At 38.9% G+C, this 19,327-nt stretch overlaps 1 protein-coding gene across 1 annotated transcript in view; it reads right to left on the minus strand.

The window, feature by feature from the left end:
- LOC131688342 (RNA-binding protein Musashi homolog Rbp6-like) overlaps positions 1-18,526 on the minus strand; it is a 174,180-nt gene extending 155,654 nt beyond the window's left edge. The window contains exons 1-2 of the mRNA XM_058972546.1: positions 18,487-18,526; positions 18,007-18,019 (exon numbers count right to left, since the gene is read on the minus strand). Coding sequence (XP_058828529.1) covers positions 18,007-18,019; positions 18,487-18,526 — 53 coding nt within the window. The remainder of the gene's footprint in view (positions 1-18,006; positions 18,020-18,486) is intronic.
- Between the last annotated feature and the right edge of the window lie 801 nt (positions 18,527-19,327).

Raw genomic sequence — 19,327 nt, forward strand, 5'->3', positions numbered from 1 at the left:
ATCAAAGATAATCCGTTGCGTATTCTAAAGAGCGCAGATATATTCAACCGCGACAGATAGCTCGAAAGATTGCTCAGATAAGCTTAGAATGGTAATATCTTACCTAAAGCAAGCAAATGACATTACAGGGGACAAGTATTTTATGAAGGGCTACTACACCTACTTGCCTGCTCACAAAGTTGAGATCGACGGTGTGGTCACTGATGCTATTATTTATATGTCGACCTACTGAAGCATGGAATTGATGGTTTGTTGGATTTCTGCCCCGCATATAAACAGCGTCCGGACAATCTAAAGCGTTCCTTTATAAGACACTTTAAGCGTTCTTTTGCATAAATGCTAGAGAGCTATACCTTTCTTTACGGCAAACTATTATGCTGTCTTGGCTACGGAGGAGTTCGATTCTGACGATCCGCTTGTGGGGACATCTCATCGCTGTTGTGCTATCTTATGACAAGCGCCATTTTGCACGAGAAAAACGATTTTTAAAGTTTGAGATTGAATATCTACAAAATAAATGGTTTAAACAATTCAAAGATGACAATTGATGCTTCTATCTATTCTATATTAATCTCTCAAATATTACGAAGATCAGTTGACTATGTTGCGAGTTTTAACTATAAATGTAAACAGAAGTCGTACTCACACGTGTCATAGGTGTGTATTGATGACAAAATTTGTATGGCGGGTCATAATCGTGCATGAAAAATTTCCATAGAAAAAAGTCATCAATTATTAACTTTTATTCATATCTTTGTGAGAAAACTAACGACTGTTGGTGGAGTTCTTTTTATAGGGGTTATGTTCGGCTTCCAGTCTTTGAAATATTTAACAAACGGAATATTTACTTATCATCCGACGACGGCTACATGTATTGCGCCTTTCTCAAGGAATCTACAAAACGTTACACTCAGTCAAAATTACATTACAAGAAACATTGCTTAACCTGAACACTTACTAAGCTAGTTACCGTGTTATCGTTGTTGAGAAAGGTGCAATACATGTAGCCGAAACGTCGGATGATAAGTAAATATTCCGTTTGCTAAATATTTCAAAGACTGGAAGCCGAACATTTATTCATATCTTTGGCTTAATTTGGTCTATAAACAATAAATGAGATGCATTTTGAAGGAAATGAGTCAGGGAATCTAGAAAAAATAGTTATTATTGGTTACAGTGTTGCCAAATATGAGCATATTTCCAGTTTAAAACTTAAATTGCATTTTTCTCCCAATACGTTCATGTTTGTTTTGAAAATGATTATGCCATTGTGTTTCTCAGATAATTTTACATATACAAACATCTTACACGTCAAGATAATTTGAGCCAATCCCCAGACACAGTCATTTAAAGCAAAAAATTAAAAATTTCACAGCACGTTTCTCGCTGTATCTCAGTAACCCAGCAGAATGTCAAAATTCTGTAAACGCCACTTTGTAGAGATTTTTTGGACAAGTAATGCAGCATATCTAACGCAGTTTACACCAAAATAGCATTTGTCATAAGATAGCACAACAGCGACGATCTGTTGTTTTGCTTTCTTTTCCAATTAGACTTTCGAACCATAATTTAGTAATCACCTGTAAATAGCACTCTTATTCATGTTACGATCAAAAATTGTTCAAATTAAACTTGGTGCATTTTTTCATCGTAACTGCACACCGCCCATTTTAAAAATGTATGTGTGTAGCAGTATGCCTACTGTTTGATTTTAACACATCAGTTGTGAAAATACGTCGAAGTGACAGCCAAATTAAACCAATCGCAAGTTGGCGAAATTGTTCACTGTGGCCAAGTCACCTCTCACAAAGACAATAAGTATTTAAACTCTTTGAAAAACGTTTGACGACTGCCAGGAACTAAAGACTTTAAACTGCTTCTTGGACAGGAATATTACACGTAGACGGGAAGGGGAAAGGTGGTAGAGATTTTTTTAAAACATACTCAACTGTCGAAATTCGTAAAGAATTATCTTGTATGGCAGGCTATCTGTTCCTATGACTTAAATAAGCATTAGTCCGATGGGGAAAAATTCTGTTAACCTGCAGATATGCGTTAAAAGCTTTCAACGTATTCAAAATGGCGTTATTAGAATTCTGGTACAATTCGGACTACAACTACTACGGACAGATTCGCCTCACCGATTCATCTTAGTTTCTCTTTATTTGACTTTCGCAATATTTATGTGTTTACTTTATTTTTGTCTTAAACATGATAAGAATGGAAGCTTTGGAGATTCATCCTCTTCACAACATCCTCGCTAATGGTATTTCTTCATCTTGCTTGAAATCTGCGAACATATTTCCAGTTCATAAAAAGGGAAATAAGTAAGGTATTAATAATTATCCTGGAATAAATTAAGAATAGAACCACTCGGAACCTGCTCTCATATCCTAAGGGGCGACTAAAACATACTAGGAGTTCCTAGGTCAAGATATTGATTCGCGCCGAAGACTTATCCTGGACGGACCTTAAAGTTTTGCATTATAGCCTCTATCCATTCTATATTGAGTGAATAACTGACATATAGTTTCCTTTTCTGATTCGCTATTCCCGATTGTGTACGATCGTGCGCCAACGATAGCCGTAAAGAATGAAGTCTAATTCTACACTTAGTAACAGCATATATTAATATACCGGCTCTTCTACGCCAAGATATAACTTTCAAAGATTTGGTTTAAAAACAGTATTTATAAAAGCAAACTTTCATGCAGGAAATTTTTTTGAATTGGCCTACAATGAAGCTGTTGAATTACACAAAAGGTTTTCTGTTTGGCAAGCGATCTGTAGATGTGTCAAAATAAGCCAGTTTTTCATTAAATCTGGAACCGTCTGCTGACAAATCAACATTGCCGAATACCTCCTAAAGTGACTTTTTGAGGTCTCTTGAAGGTCTGACACTAGCTTTGTACTACTTATGCCCTCCAGTACTTCACTCTGCCAAAAAATGTAAGGCCAGCAGAAGCTAAATTTTCATACAATCGCACTCCTGGTCCTTTCTTCAAAATTATCCAGTTGTTTGGAATTTGGCATTTAACGCAATTATGAAAACGTGTCTGATAGGGAGAGTGGAGATGCCATCTTGTCATTAACATTTCGCAATGAATTTCCTCGCCGTCATTTGGGATATCTTTTGAACTTTTTGTACGCTTGCTTTGCACTGCAAACTTTGGAAATGAATTGAAGTGTTAATAAGAATCAATACTCCCGAGGGCCGACTGTTCGGAGGTCAACTTGTTCGTTTCGAATTATTAGAAATTGATCGCGAACCATTTTCGTACATATTGCTAAGATCATATTGTCTATAGATTATTAAAATTAAAATGCCTATTCGAACGGCATTGTTTCTGCTTGAGGTTGCACTCCTGAAAACTTTGATCTAAAATGAAAAGACAAAGCGCCTGAATACTTAGACAAATCACAATATCTACCAAGATATATCCTGATTCATTTCCCTACCGGTCATAATAGTCAAAAGTGTTGAACTAACATTCCTTCCCATCCCAAAATTGTCCTGCATGGGCTTAGCCATCTACGTTATTGATCATACTATACAATTGGTTCAATATGCAATTTCAGCAGGCTTTGATCAATCACGGGAAACTCATGGGCGGTCAACTAAGCTAAGCTAAGCCAGAAGCACCCCAGGGAAGCTACTTAAAATCGTTGACGTTTTTGCTTTACTTCCATGACGCGTATATAATGCTGAAAACTCATTGCCGGTCTGTCGTAGACGATCTCAACATATTTAATCACATCCGCTCAATTGAGGATTGCGGATTTCTCCAGCAGAAACTTGAAATCTTCGCTGATTGTGATGTAGTAGGAACCACGTGTGTGTAAATCCGAGGAAGCGCTCGGTGATCGAAGTCTCACGAATGACATTCTGGGAGAGCTCTGTCTGCAAGACCTCCAGAAACGCTACGTGACGTCTTGTTTGGTTGCCTGATTCTCAGGGCGGTACTACGACCGGTAACATTTCAGGTCACACTCCTCTCGATCACGTAACCGTTTGAGAACATTTCTCATGTTAGAAACATCGGGTTTGCGGCAGTGGTGTGAATGATCAATTTTCTATTCTCGTGTTCTGTCCAGTTTACAAGTTTTACAGTACTGCTCATTTCCGTACGAAATTTTCACTACTGAAACACGTGTAAAACCAAATCGCTAATAAAACATTCCAAATCAGCGCACTAAAAAGAAAAAATATGTCTTCATGCCAAGTGGACCAGACTTTGTGATTGGCTCTGCAAACTGATTTATAATCAAAAACTAACTATTTTGCCTTAGTGCGAGTGGATAGTCATACACTTAACCTAAAAAAATAGAAAACAGTCAACTTAATTTCAAAGATAAAGATTGCAATTTTTTTGAAGATAACTGTGATCCACATGTTATTCATACCAACCGAATGACTGCCTGTCCTGTCAGACAGACTGACAGCCCGACTGTCAAGGACAAGAAACAAACAAAGCTCCGCTCGTTCGGCGCAGCTTGAACCAACAACATCAGCTACAACAAACAACAACAAGAGAAAAACACAACAACTCCATTCTAATTTCGATTTTGTTTTTCATTTCGACTTTCTGACAAAGCCGAAACGAAAACAATAGATTGCCTCGTGTAATTCATACGCTCCGGAGCAGACTTTCATTGCCTAATGGATGCGATGCGAGGGTACTCGCGAACGAGGCAATTTGTACGCTGCCTGTCTGAGTGTTTGTGTAGGCCATATCACACTGAAATGCTGCGTGCTTTCCGGGCTGGTAGTTAGTCATGATTCCGAGCTCCGGCGGTGGTAAAACAAAAGCCAGCATTACAATGTGTACGTGCCAAGCGGTGCTACTTGACTGTGGCTGCCTCCGCTGTAAGAGAATCTAGCGTTTTCCTTCGGAAAGTGAGACGGAAAATGAACGAGTTTTTTGCTGCAACTTTCTGCAATTAGTGAGATTTGCACCAGGTTTACAATTTGGTTTCTCTTTGTATGCAATCAAGGCCCTGGCGGTGCGAGAACCGCCTGTTGGAGAACACGTTGCCGCCATCCTGGAAACGTCAATGTTTGTCTTCCGGGAATTCCGCACTTCAACACCCCAGCACCCGTTTCCTATCGCAACACGAGATGCGGAAACTGTTGTTAATTTTGTTCGTGAATGTTACAATTGAAAATCTTGCATCGAAACTAACTCCCTTCCGAAAGGTAGCAGCAGCAGCATCTTTAACCCGATTCGTTCCAACCACACCAAAACGGGAACCATCCACCCGTTAAAGCCGCTCCGCCAAACACCGGAAGGAAATCCACACTTTGCTTCACTTCCTCCGTCAAACTGACAGCATCGGAATCCAGCCAAACATTTAGATCATGCACTTTCCAGTAAAACTCTCAATCCATCATTCAAATTGACAGTGAGATTGCGTTCGCTCAGTAGGAGGGAAAAAGGTTACACCCCCGCGCCAAATCCCGACATTCCCAGACCATCATCAATAATCGGGCAAATGATCCCCGGAAGCGGGAGGAAGAGATTGCGTCCCACCGACGAGGCGACGTCAGCTGCAGAGAGTTTCGGTAGACCGACTTTGCCATAAGCGCAGATTCGCTATCGAGATCGGAGGGTTGCTTCTGCTACTGCTGCTGGTGGAGGTGGTTCTGCAGTCAATGCAAGTATGGTTTATGCTCAAGTAACGGTGCATCCTGATTCCGAATGCAAATCACTCAAATCGTTGTGTGTAGGAGTTTTAGCGACAGTATTGAACACGAGACCTTGTAGAAGCTTTGGAAACGAAATCCGCGCGTTCAGTGTGCAAGTAGCTGTGAATTCAAAATTCAATTCAAGTTCCGGTGATAAATTGATTTTGTTTTGGGGGGAGGTGGTAGAAGCTGTTGAAGCATATACGATGTAATGTTTTTGTTTGCTCAAGATTCTCCAGTTTATGTAGATTTGAAAATGGCTGCGAGAAGCTGGCAGCAGGAAGACGCAAATGGAATAAAGCAAAGCCGATGATTGATACCGCAGTTTATTCCGTCTGTTGTGGTATGGCAACAGGGTTATTTGAAACATTTTCTTTCGTAATTTGAAGTTTGCATGCAAATCATTTGAAAGCATGTCGCTTGACAGTGAAACATTAGACGAATTGGCATCGGTTACTGTCGAAACTGATTTATAGCGGTTCGTTTCAGCGACATCAATGGCGGTAAGCTTGGAACCGGATAACGCCGCATTGTGGTATGGTTTTAAGGTTATGTTTACTTCGGGTTAAGAGTTGGATATATGTCATTACAGTGAACACGGTCATGCTACTCTTGCAAACAGGAAAAGTTAAGTTACGTTATGGTTCAACTGAGAAAGCTTGGAAAAGCGGCCATCATAGAAAACGAAAAAGCAGTTTTTTCTCACACTGTTGTAAAAATATTCTTGAAAATCTATCAGTAATACTCTACCAATGTCCCAAATAAATTGATTCTTTTTCATGAAGATTTCTCCAACGGAGGGAGAAAAAACTGCTTTTAGCGTTTTCCAAGATGGCCGCTGATTGAGGCGTTCTCAGTTGAACCGATTCGCTGATCGCAAACTACACAATTATAAAAGAGTAAATTGCAATCTTACATGTAGCCAAGGTAATTACGAGTATTAAATACCACTGATCGATTACCGTTTTTCAATGGAAAAAGGAAAAAAATACCCCCGGTCTCAGACTTCCCAACCAAGTCATCAAGCCGCAAACCGAACCCTCTGCTGGACGGAATCAATAAATCTTCACTTGCTTCTTAACTGTCACCGTTTGGCGTCGCCGGTCGTCAGTCGACTTCTGAATGAACTACTTTACTCTCTGCATACACTGCAAACACCCACACTTCCGTCCGCAACTGGTTAAACTTGATCCTTTCTCTACGCGCGACTCGCTCTAGGTGGCAAATCACCCCCAGTTTAACCCACGACACTGACAGTGTCGCGACCGACTACACTGAATCGCGCCAGCTGTTCCAAATGACATTTTAATGCTGTTGTGGGGCGGTTTCCCGATTTTGCACCGCAGACGGACGCAAGTTTTCTTGAAGTCTTCTGAGTCGCAGTCGGTCGATCGCCCGCCGCTCAGTCGCCGAAAGTGCGGTGACGGTGTCTGGCATCGGGGTAGCAGTAGTAGTACTATTCCGCGAGGAAGAGAGCAAAGCGGTTAATTGATTTTCCCCTAGCCCCGATTGAGCTGGGTTAGTGATCCACAGAAGGGTGGCTACGAAATTTTGACAGTTTACCCTCACGAAAATGTTTGGCAAACTTAGCACATAAGTGAGCTTCGAAGAATAATGCCCGACCACATTCACAAAGTTTGTTGACACAAGAAAAAAGCATTTTGTTTCCCTTATGGCGGAAAAGGTCTCCGGAAAGTATGGTGACTCGAAGAGTAAAAAACTTTGAGGCAGAGGGATTGACTCACTAGTAACCGTTGCGTCGCGCTTTTGTTGCTACACCGAGCAAAGTCTGCCGGCACAAAGTGACAGCATTTTATCGGAAAGTTTGCTGTGGTTTCGTCTCCATCGTCGATATTTTCACGCAGTGTTCAAGCTTGACAGGTCGCTATCGTGGCAAGGAAGCCACAAATACTGGTGCCATCCGCCGGATTCATTAATCATTTTTGTGGAGTAATATTTCAAACTTTAAATTAACTTTCCCGCTACAATGAGTTTTAAAAGTATATCAAATAATTCAGCATGGTACAGACCTGTTAATACCTGATCTGGTGCCTTTAGTATCCCATTATAAAGTCTAAAATGGTCTACCCTTCCTTAATATCACTCTGCTTAGTTAGACGACAGCACCCAAATTGGCCGAGTTCCTTAAAAACAACTTACCATTACGACCCACCTTCGCCGTTTTCGTTTTCAAAACCGCACCCGAATTCGACCGCACAATTTTCCCTGGCAGTGACTTCATTAAATTTGATAGAAATCTTCACGGAGAACTTTCACCTTACCTGCGTCCACAAGGAAAAGTGCCAAACTTTTCCCTGTGCTCTAGATATTTTCCGCTGCACTCGCCTTCCCTTTGTTGCTGCCCTGAAGGGGTCATGAGCGTAAAGGAGGCCGAATCATTTTCTTGTGTTTTTTTTTCTTCAAAAGTTTCGACATTGCAATCAACTCTTTCATTTTTATCTTTCTCTCTTGCTTCGTTAGTGGTTTATACTATCGATTTACCTTTGCCGCTTGAACGGTGAACGTAAGATAGATGGGAATTGCAAAGTCTGTGCATAGAGGGCCCCGACCGACCGGAAGACAGCGAAAGTTTCACGTTCTACACGGAACGGGCTAACGGACTGCTGGTTGGCTGCCGAAAGTGGTCTCAAATTAGCAATTTGTTTGCCAGGTTTGGTTACTTACTGTTGGAGGTGCTACTTGCCCAGCAAGTGGAGGATTTTTTCAGCTATTCCCGAACTGGGTTTTGAGAATTTTATTCAAATGGGGCTTTGGAGACGGATCATTGGTTAGATTTCAGGAAAAGAAGAAGAATTAAATATTCAAATCGAGATTAACGGTGAGCCAACTTTGAGCACTTTAAAGCTAATTAAGCGTAAAATTTTTTGGGAATTTTCTGCTTAAAATGGTTTTATTTATTAGTTTAGGAACTTTGTTTGCGGCCCGATTTCATTATATTGTTTATATAGTCCCACTAAGAAACACAAAAACTTCAAGTACTCTGGTAATATTGAATTGAAAAAAAACCTTACATGAAATGCAAATAGCTTCCTTGCATGAAATAAAAAAAAGAAATATATATATATATATATATATATATATATATATATATATATATATATATATATATATATATATATATATATATATATATATATATATATATATATATATATATATATATATATATATATATATATATATATATATATATATATATATATATATGATACATACAAATACGGATTGAAGTCAGACAGAACGTAGTGTTACTTGTGGTCCAATCGATCATTTGAGAACATTTAATAATGTGGTTCTGGTTGAGGTGGTTTATAAATGACCCGCAAATCGATATTCCTATCTGACAAGTATGACCGAAGGTGTTGGTTTCTTGAACAAAAATGCGGTTTTAGGTGATATTCTGGGACTATCGAAAATATTTGCTTTTAGAAAAATGCAAATTAAACAGTTGTTAGATAAAGCACATTTATGATTCAAGCCATAGCAAAACCTAAGATGTCGGTAATCTCTAAACACTTCGCAACTGCATTGTTTTGGATCCCACTAGTATTGTGGTGGTAGTAAATGACGGACATTGATGATTGACACCATTTTAAAATTCAAAATGATTACTTCCTGCGACCATGCTATGCTTCAAAAATGCGCAAGAGAGGGGGCGGTGCTCAGTTACGTAGCCGAAGAAGGGGCTAGGGGGCTCACCCAATCAGAATATCATAACAGAAGACTACGAAAACTATATCTAAATTAGTTATAGAAATTGCGTTTCGATCAGAAACCGACACTAACTTAGTGACCGTACTAAGCTAGTGCAGGATTGACGCCAGTTCCAAAAGAATGGAAACACAATTTGTGTTCCTGAGCAAATTCCTAGTCATGCGTGATGTTCAGGATGAAAAGGAGCTCATTTTACGCTGTTGATTGTTAATGAAATCGAAACATTTGGTACATATATCACCCGTTAATATTTGTTATAATTTTCTGTTATTTTAACTATTAATGATACCAGATTAGTAACACAATTTCTCATGCAAATTGTTTTCTCATATAATTTCGTTATTTAATTCTGATCGGAAAATCCCCCGCCTACCTCCAGGAAATTTTTGAAATGCAAATTAAATAAAAGCATGTTTATCGGTGACTCTTAATTAATTTGTATCCTGCTTAGATTGACCGAAAATGTTAAGGTAGATTGCTTTTTCGAACCACCAAAGACACCGGTCACGATACTCAGTGTGCTTTCTGCTTCTACCCGAGCCAGTGCAAAGCGAACAACAAAAATAGTTACTTTGATATTGTGTTCCTCGTCGGAAGAACAAAAAAGACTGTTACTTTAATTCTTGCTGTAGTGATCTGGCGAGATGAATGTATCGCAAAAGCAAAAAGTGGTGCTCCAGTCAATTAAGAAGGCTGTTGACGCGATGAGAAAAATTTGCTAACGGTGAAAATGGAGGTTAGGCTTACAGAAGTTATTTTTAACCATTTTTACGGTGTCAGGCATTCAGTGCTGATAGTGTTCGACGAATTGGCACAGGCGAAACAGGCATTTTGCCTAAATTGTAACACGTGGTTGTGTCTGACAACTCTATAATTAAGATCCTCCTACAAGACCATACACCACTTACTTGCACCATGTTCATTACAAGATTCATATGCAATTTGGATGAAATGGTATTCAGTAGCAGTAGTAGTACTATTCCGCGAGGAAGAGAGCAAAGCGGTTAATTGATTTTCCCCTAGCCCCGATTGAGCTGGGTTAGTGATCCACAGAAGGGTGGCTACGAAATTTTGACAGTTTACCCTCACGAAAATGTTTGGCAAACTTAGCACATAAGTGAGCTTCGAAGAATAATGCCCGACCACATTCACAAAGTTTGTTGACACAAGAAAAAAGCATTTTGTTTCCCTTATGGCGGAAAAGGTCTCCGGAAAGTATGGTGACTCGAAGAGTAAAAAACTTTGAGGCAGAGGGATTGACTCACTAGTAACCGTTGCGTCGCGCTTTTGTTGCTACACCGAGCAAAGTCTGCCGGCACAAAGTGACAGCATTTTATCGGAAAGTTTGCTGTGGTTTCGTCTCCATCGTCGATATTTTCACGCAGTGTTCAAGCTTGACAGGTCGCTATCGTGGCAAGGAAGCCACAAATACTGGTGCCATCCGCCGGATTCATTAATCATTTTTGTGGAGTAATATTTCAAACTTTAAATTAACTTTCCCGCTACAATGAGTTTTAAAAGTATATCAAATAATTCAGCATGGTACAGACCTGTTAATACCTGATCTGGTGCCTTTAGTATCCCATTATAAAGTCTAAAATGGTCTACCCTTCCTTAATATCACTCTGCTTAGTTAGACGACAGCACCCAAATTGGCCGAGTTCCTTAAAAACAACTTACCATTACGACCCACCTTCGCCGTTTTCGTTTTCAAAACCGCACCCGAATTCGACCGCACAATTTTCCCTGGCAGTGACTTCATTAAATTTGATAGAAATCTTCACGGAGAACTTTCACCTTACCTGCGTGGTTGTGTCTGACAACTCTATAATTAAGATCCTCCTACAAGACCATACACCACTTACTTGCACCATGTTCATTACAAGATTCATATGCAATTTGGATGAAATGGTATTCATTGCGAAAGACACATGTCGGAACTACGTTCCTGTATTTCAAATGGTATTTTTGTGGTGATTTTACTTGACCCTACATGTACGAAACATGATGCGACCGCATTATTACACATACTACATCTTTGCAAATCTACAGTCTCCAATACCATTTGTCTGAATCACAAACAAGTGTCAAACTTGTGGCAGCTTTTCAGGCTATGCTGACGGCAAAAGTTGCGTCAAGTACCTCGAATTCAACAGCCAGCACCATCATTGAGCCAGTTCACACCCATGAACAGTGAGGGTAAGAATCAAGGAAGAAATCAGATGTTGCGAACATGAAGGAACATGAAACCACAATGATGACACGAAAGTATTTGAGACAGAAATGAACAATCGCCAAGACGCTGTTGATAAGGAAAAAATATTTTCCTACCAAGTAAACAAGTCTCCACGCGCAATGACTAGATAATGGTAGTTATTGGTTTGAATAAAGTTGGTTATTAAAGCAACTTTTTAAATTATACACAATTTGAATTTCCGTATTAGGTTAGTGCACTGTACATTTAATATACACACCAGGCATCTCACCGAAACATGCTAGGCAAAAACAGATTTAAATTAACTGATAACAATATAGCCGAGAAGACAGTTTTTGTTTTCGAGTCATTTCAGTCAATACAATAGAATTTCTATCTACACTCAATTTCATTTTTATAAGATAAATGCGTTCCGTGCCAAAATCAATGCTCATCCGGAAAACCGTGATAATTCTTGAAATCGACCAATAAGCAACCAAAACTTGTAAAAGCAAACTTGGCAAGAAGTGGTAAAACAGCGGTTTTACTGAGATGCAAGTTCATGTACCCAGGAATTAAATACGCTCATATATTGTTAACTTTGCGGATATGCAGAAACGTACACAGTAGCAGTAGGACTAACCTTCCGGCAGTCGCGCTAGTGCACTGAGTGCACGCTGCTCTGAAAATCTAACGAAATCGTGTTAGGGCACCAGCGGCTGCTCGTTCAGTGGGCCACAAGCGCGACTTCCGGAGAGCTAACTATTGTGATAGGTCAATCAATCACAATGAACCTAATGTTGCAAATAGCAGCTGAATTTTAATGCCTTTCTATTGTTTCCAATAAATTTCAATGAAAGTTTGAAAGCGACGTGACGATCCAGCAAACAGACATCAATAGGCAATCAGGGAGGGCGACTAAAATGTTGCAACTAGTTGACTCTATAAGTCAATAAGTTGGAATTATTGTTTCGATTGCATGTTTTTAGTGTGTGGCGGTCTTTCGTTCTATTTTTGTTCATTATGGAATAAAATGAGAGATAATCAGAAATCACGAAAAAAAAAAGAAAGGATTGATGAATTGAAATCCACTCAACAGCACCCCTGTATCTTCTTTAAACACTCAACTCAAGTGCTTTCGGAATTGCGCTCCAATCCTCTGATTTTCGAAAAACCTTTACGTCTTCGTTATCCGTAGGGCTTTGATACTTTAGGTGCAACAGCTTTGATTGGAGCTGTAAAACAAACCTGTAATCAAACAGACAAGAATGATTTGCTCAAATAGAAAAAAATATTTTTATTCATAAAACAAATCAATTTCTGAGCAGATTAGTGTCAATATATGTGTTTAACGATGTGACGAATTTACTTTTATACTCGTCATGGTGCTACGCCGAGATGAGTAAATCTGAGAAGCAAAAAGTCGTGTTTCGGCTAAATAGATTGGCAATTGACCTTGGGTATTTTCGCATTTAGATTCATGATGGCCCATTTCCCTGAAGGCGAAAATGGGAGCTTACGAAAGATATCGTTGAATCGTATCAAACACATGTTACTGAAAAGGCTCAATAAATTGGTCAAGGCAAAAAAAATTGAATTTTTTAGAGCAATTTAACACACGTGATTAAGAATGGCGTAGTTTTCGAATCAAGAGCCTGTTGTATATGGAAGATGGTAAAATCGAGATTCGACTACATGATCTTACATCACATAGTTTTGATAAATACATTTCGGAGAAGTAAAATCCTTTGCCGATGATGCATGCATAAACTACTTTACAGATATTTTCAATGGTGCTTCTTACCTACCTATCCATACTTTACAAAACACCACGCTTTGCACATAATTAGGACGGATAAATACGTTGTAATTTCTATAATCAGCTGGTATATTACAGGAAACCACGCTAATCAATGACGAATAAAAAGCTACGCGACCGATACCTCCATATCAATAGCCAGCAACATTAGCGAATGAGCTAAAAACAAAGCCTTCGGGACCTTTTTTACCCAGATGGTTTTTCGACCCGGCACATATGCCTTAGGTTGACAACATCAATTTCTTTGTTTGCATTTTAAATTTACCAAAACTAAGCGATTACAATTTGAAATTAATTGAGATTATTATTAACCCATTCATGCCCATGTTGTTTGTGAACAACAACGATTTTTAACAGCTATAACTTTTGATTGAGGCCAGATTTTCTCACAAAAACAAGTAAGGCTCATAAATGTGACTTTTACCTTTCATTTGAGTATAAATAGTTACTAATTTCAGCTCTAGAACTGAAGTTATTGCAATTAGTCTGATTGGATTCCGATGAAGCAGTGCTGCCAGAGACAGTTTACGTTAACGACTGAATATGAATTTTTCATATATCTTCGTTATGTTGCTATATTATTGAAAACTGATAAAACCTATCAATTTAGACTGTCTTTGGCTAAGTTTTCCACGCAATTGGGCTATTGTAAATATTTTAAGAGAATTGTATTGAGCAGCTTCTAGCACTGCGAGGAAAGCACCTATTTTTATGAAAAAAGATTTTTCGTGTTGCTTGACCTCACTGTTTTCAAGGAAAAATAATATTGAAAGCCTACATGAACTAGAAAAAAGTTGGGCATGAAAGGGTTAAGCTATCTTAATTCTCCGAAAGAAGTACAGTATACTCTTAAGACACCTGTCTTGAGAGGCTTACATGATAATGACGTAAATGACTCCCAAGATCCTTATGATGTGGAAACAAATGTTTCCCTGCCACGACAGAAGGTCTCACCGCCCAAACGCTAGTTACATGATGCACAAGAGCCGATGAACACCCACCACGAGTCGCTTGTTTAACTTTCATTTTTCACATGTAGGCTAAAAAAAGACCCCCGGTTCCGTTAAGCTAACACATTGAGCCATCCAAAATAAATGAATAATTATAAGAATTCTTAAATCCGAATCAGATCTCCTGGTAACAATTTTCAGGAGTTCTGGAAGCCTTTCTTAAAAATTGCACATGCGCTGCAAATTTTTAACTATCCTGTAAATATTATCTTGCGAAATAGGTTTATAAATTTCGTAATTCGGCCTAAATTTTCTCTATTTCCCATAAACACATGAAACTGGTTATTTTCGGCAAATTGAAACAAAATATATGAAATTTAAAGATTTATGTATTGAAAATGAAACACTGGGATGGAAAGTCGGTCATCTGGTCCAATATCTGGAGCGCAGATTATTTATTTTTCTTTCAGTTTCATATATTTCACTGCCCTTAGCTGTCAGTTTGACAGAAGAGAACAAAATCGATAAAAATAACTTTATGACAATCAGAATGAAATTGAAACACTGGGATGGAAAGTCGGTCATCTGGTCCAATATCTGGAGCGCAGATTATTTATTTTTCTTTCAGTTTCATATATTTCACTGCCCTTAGCTGTCAGTTTGGCAGAAGAGAACAAAATCGATAAAAATAACTTTATGACAATCAGAATGAAATAAAAAGAATAATTGAATGATTAACCTCCCCAATGAAAGTGACTCCGCACGCATATGCTATCAATATGGAGGGTTGGCAGTAGATGACGAAAATGTAACATCGAAGCCATTTTTTGGAACAAAATAATTACTTTTGTTGACCAAATAAGGGACCATTCATAAATTACGTAACACTTTTAGGGGGGTGAGATGGTACGACAAATTGTGACATGTTGTGACATATGGGGAAGGGGGAGTATGCTAGATCGTTATGTAACAGGTTTTCACTGAAGAAAAAAAAATTTCAAGGAATTTGTTACGTAATAGTGGAGGGGTCGATATATAAATTTGCGAGAATTTAGTTACAGGGGGGAGGAGGGGAGACAATTTTAGGCCATTTTTGCGTTAATAATTCAATTCGTTAATACTTCAGAACTACGTAAATATGGATGCCTTTTGAAAGGAAGAAGTAAGTAAGGTTCCAGAAATCGGTTTTTAATACATTTTTGAAGAATACGTTCAAGATGGCCACTTCTGGTTACTATAAAATATAGCAAACGTATATGCAGATGAGCGTCGTCTGAAATGGGAAGAAAGCAGATGACGGAAATCGAGGTTTGAAGCCATTTTAAATGCATGATGGCTACCATAAGACTATAGAACATTAGAAACATATGTGAAAATTAGCGTCATTTGAGTAGTAGTAGGCGATGAAAATTGATATTTGAAATAATTTTCAAATCAATATGTCATTTGAGTGGGGAAATCTCAAAATTACTCAAATCATCAAATATCGTCATCTACTAACCACATCTTTTCAAATAATATCCATATTAGTGATTGGTTGCACTCTTTTAAAATTTTAAAAATGGCGTCAATCAACAATTTCCGCGGTCTATTGACCGTATATTAAATGATAGGCATATTGATGATGGTTTTTACAGTTCTGAGATATCCGGAGGCCATCATCTTGGCATTCATTCGAAATAGGCTAGGTCAACTGGTATCCAGAGCAAACAATCTTATTAATAATTCATAAGAAATCTAAGATGCCCAGCAAAAGAATAAACGGAGCATCCCGATTCACATAAATGTACATTTAGTTATATGCAAGTTTTACAACAAAAGTGTCACAATGTTTAATTTTACTTATGAGATCATGCAAAATCCTACTATCAGAAAATAATACGTCACTACGTTGTACACGTCTAATGTAAGTTTCATTTCTTCTAAGAGTGTGTTTAACAAGCAAACTCTCACAATCTTGACCCCAACAACTGAAAATTTAAAAAGGATAGTAGCGTTTAAGAGACGTTTTTTAAAAAAAATCAAGAAATCCTTATAGGAAGAGTGAACGATAGGAATCGTAAACCGTAGAATTAAAAGTGCATCACCCTGCTTCAATCCGCACAACATAAGACACATTCTTTCGTGACGTTACAACGATTTGACGAATATTCATACGACGAATATGTTATAACTTTGTCAAATGAACGCCTACATCAAAACTAATTACAGATTCAGAAAGTAGACAAAATTTCACGAAAGGTTCAATCAATATTAACTAAATATACTGGAAGAGGATTGTTCTACGACCGATAATATAACGTGACGTTACAACGCGTGACAAATTAGAACTTTCAACGTATTTCAATAAAAGTCAAATCATCAAATTCTAGTAAATTCAGTTTATGTTGATTGAATCTTTCGTAAAATTTAGTCTACTTTCCGAATCTGTAATTAGTTTTGATGTAGGCGTTCATTTGACAAAGTTATAACATATTTGTTGAATGAAGATTCGTCAAATCGTTGTAAACGTTACGAAAGAATATGTCAAAAGCGTATGATTTAGATACGAACCATGCTGCTCCTTCAAAACCACCACAAACTACCTTCTCGTTCTCTCGCACCTCCTTTTCTTTTCCATTTTCCCTGCAGATCACCAATTTTGTAGATAAAAAATGTTGCATTCCGTCTTCAACTTACTAACTGCCAGCGCCAACTAAAATTTCCTCCCATAAAGCTCCGTTTAGTCACAGCATCACAAACTCCGCTCCCCCGACACCAACCAAAAACTATCCGGTGCTGGAAGCTTCTCACAATTGCCCTCCACCAAATAGCACCCATTCGGTGGCGAAAAACTACCACCATAAAACTGATTTAGGAATGCTTTATATATGATTTTCATTAACATTTTAACTACCACCACCCCGTTTCGGTTTGAGCGCACAATTTGGCCCACTAGAATTGGCGTGGCTTGGAGCGGAAGGTTGATGACGACTACAACCGGGACAACGGGGCCGAGGAGGGTGGTGGAAGCTCGCGACTTTGCCATTATCGTAAACAAACACATGCACACATTTGCATCCACTCCGTGTATAGTAGGGTTAGACGTGGAAGAGTCTCCGTCCCGTTAGCAGAAGATGCACCACGATCATGTCATGTAAGTGGGGAAGCGCACCAGCAGAGCTGCAAAACATTACGCCAAATTAAGTTACCCATTTTACATCCCGACTCTAAATGGGCGAACTCACATCTCGGTCGGGCCCATCAAGTGGCTTTTTGTCCGCTCTCTATCTCGTATGTCGTCGATCTTTTTTTTTGTTGTTTTGGTTTTGCTGCAACTGCTTTTCTCGTTTTCTTATTTGCCGTTTGCCTTTTCGTCGGTGAGGTGCCGGATGGGAAGGAGTCGAGACAAAAGAAGGCATAACAGCATAATATAAATAAACACAAACTAGTTAATGCTCTATTCATGAACTCATTTGGGGCGTTCGTGCTTCAAACGGTGCAATCTTCCTGGTTGGCTGGTGGGCGGTTGAAAGGGTGCCGGGTTGATAGTTGTCGGAACAGCACTGTATGGAAAGACAACAAAGTTACCCCTCCCGGCAAACCCGGGTACGGATAGTTGCGCTTTTTTTTTTCTCTCGTCCTGTGTCGGTGTCCTATTATAGAGCTGCAACTGTGTTGAGATCCTTGTTCTGCATCTCACTGTGTCACTGCGCTGATGTTGGACTTTGCTGGGCTAAGCAGCAGCAGCGGCAGCATCACGTTCGGTGGTCATGGAGTGGCGTGGCGACTCATAAAATAGCATCATTACGAAGGAGCAGCAGCAGCATATTAGTGTCCGCTCTGGTGGCGGCAGTGAAATGTTGTGCCGTGTTGGGATGTGCTGCATTTGAGTGTTGTTTCGAATGAGTTTTTCGCTGGCTCTGAGTGATTTGGAGTTGTACCAAGAGAATACACACATTTGACTGATTGATGGATTCGTGTAAAGTAGGGAGAATAGTGACTAGAACTAGCAGCCTGTTGGATGGAGGTTAATGGATATCTCTCTAAGATTAGTTTGATTTGGTTTTTATGTTTATTGCAAACATGTTGACTTTAAAAAAGGTGTTGGCATCTAGCATACGATTCGATCCTTTTGGACAGACACAGAGTGTGGCGTTCATGGTTAAGAATAGTTTGGCAAAAAAATCGTTCTACACATGGTCGGTGTCAAGTCAGATCGGACAAAGTCGCAAAACATAAAAAATGAGATAATGATAACACTGGATAAAGAATTTCGTCAGCTACATTCGACTTTTGCCAGATTTGAAATATGTAACAATAAACAAGAATGATGGCAAAAATTAATTTCCAATCATAATGTAAAGAATGCTTCGATTAAAACTTTAAACTCGATTTTCTTGAAATCAATATTTTGTCACTTGGTCCGGTCTAACTTATCACCGACCACATCATCAAATCTCAACCGTTACCGAGTTATTGTATTTTTTCTGGCAATAACTCAAAATGAAAGGGTTTACTTTGTATTTTAAATCTTTTAGTTCCATTTAAAATATGAGAAAATTTCTCAAAGATTCTCCAAGATTCCTCAAGGTTTTTCGAGGCTTTCAAAGGTATTCCGAGGTTCATTATGGATCTGCAAGGCACTACAAGGCTCCCCGAAACTCTTCAGCATTCTCAAAAGTTTTTGAATGGACTAAGATTCACAAAGTTTCTTCAAAGTAGTCCAAGGCTCTTGAGGGTTTCTCAAGGTACTCCAAAGTTCTTCAATATTCTCCAAGGTTCTCTAGTGTTCTCCAAGGTTTCCCAAGCTTCTGCACTGTTTTCCACTTCACTGGTTTCCAAGGTTCTACAAGGTTCTTCCAGGTTCTCCAAGGTTCTTCATCGTTCTCCATCATTCTTCAACAGTTTCTAAAGTTCTCCAAAATTCTCCACTGTTCTTCAATGTTCACCAAAGCTCTACA

Source organism: Topomyia yanbarensis, chromosome 3 (genome assembly GCF_030247195.1).
Source record: "Topomyia yanbarensis strain Yona2022 chromosome 3, ASM3024719v1, whole genome shotgun sequence".
Classification (NCBI taxonomy): domain Eukaryota; kingdom Metazoa; phylum Arthropoda; class Insecta; order Diptera; family Culicidae; genus Topomyia; species Topomyia yanbarensis.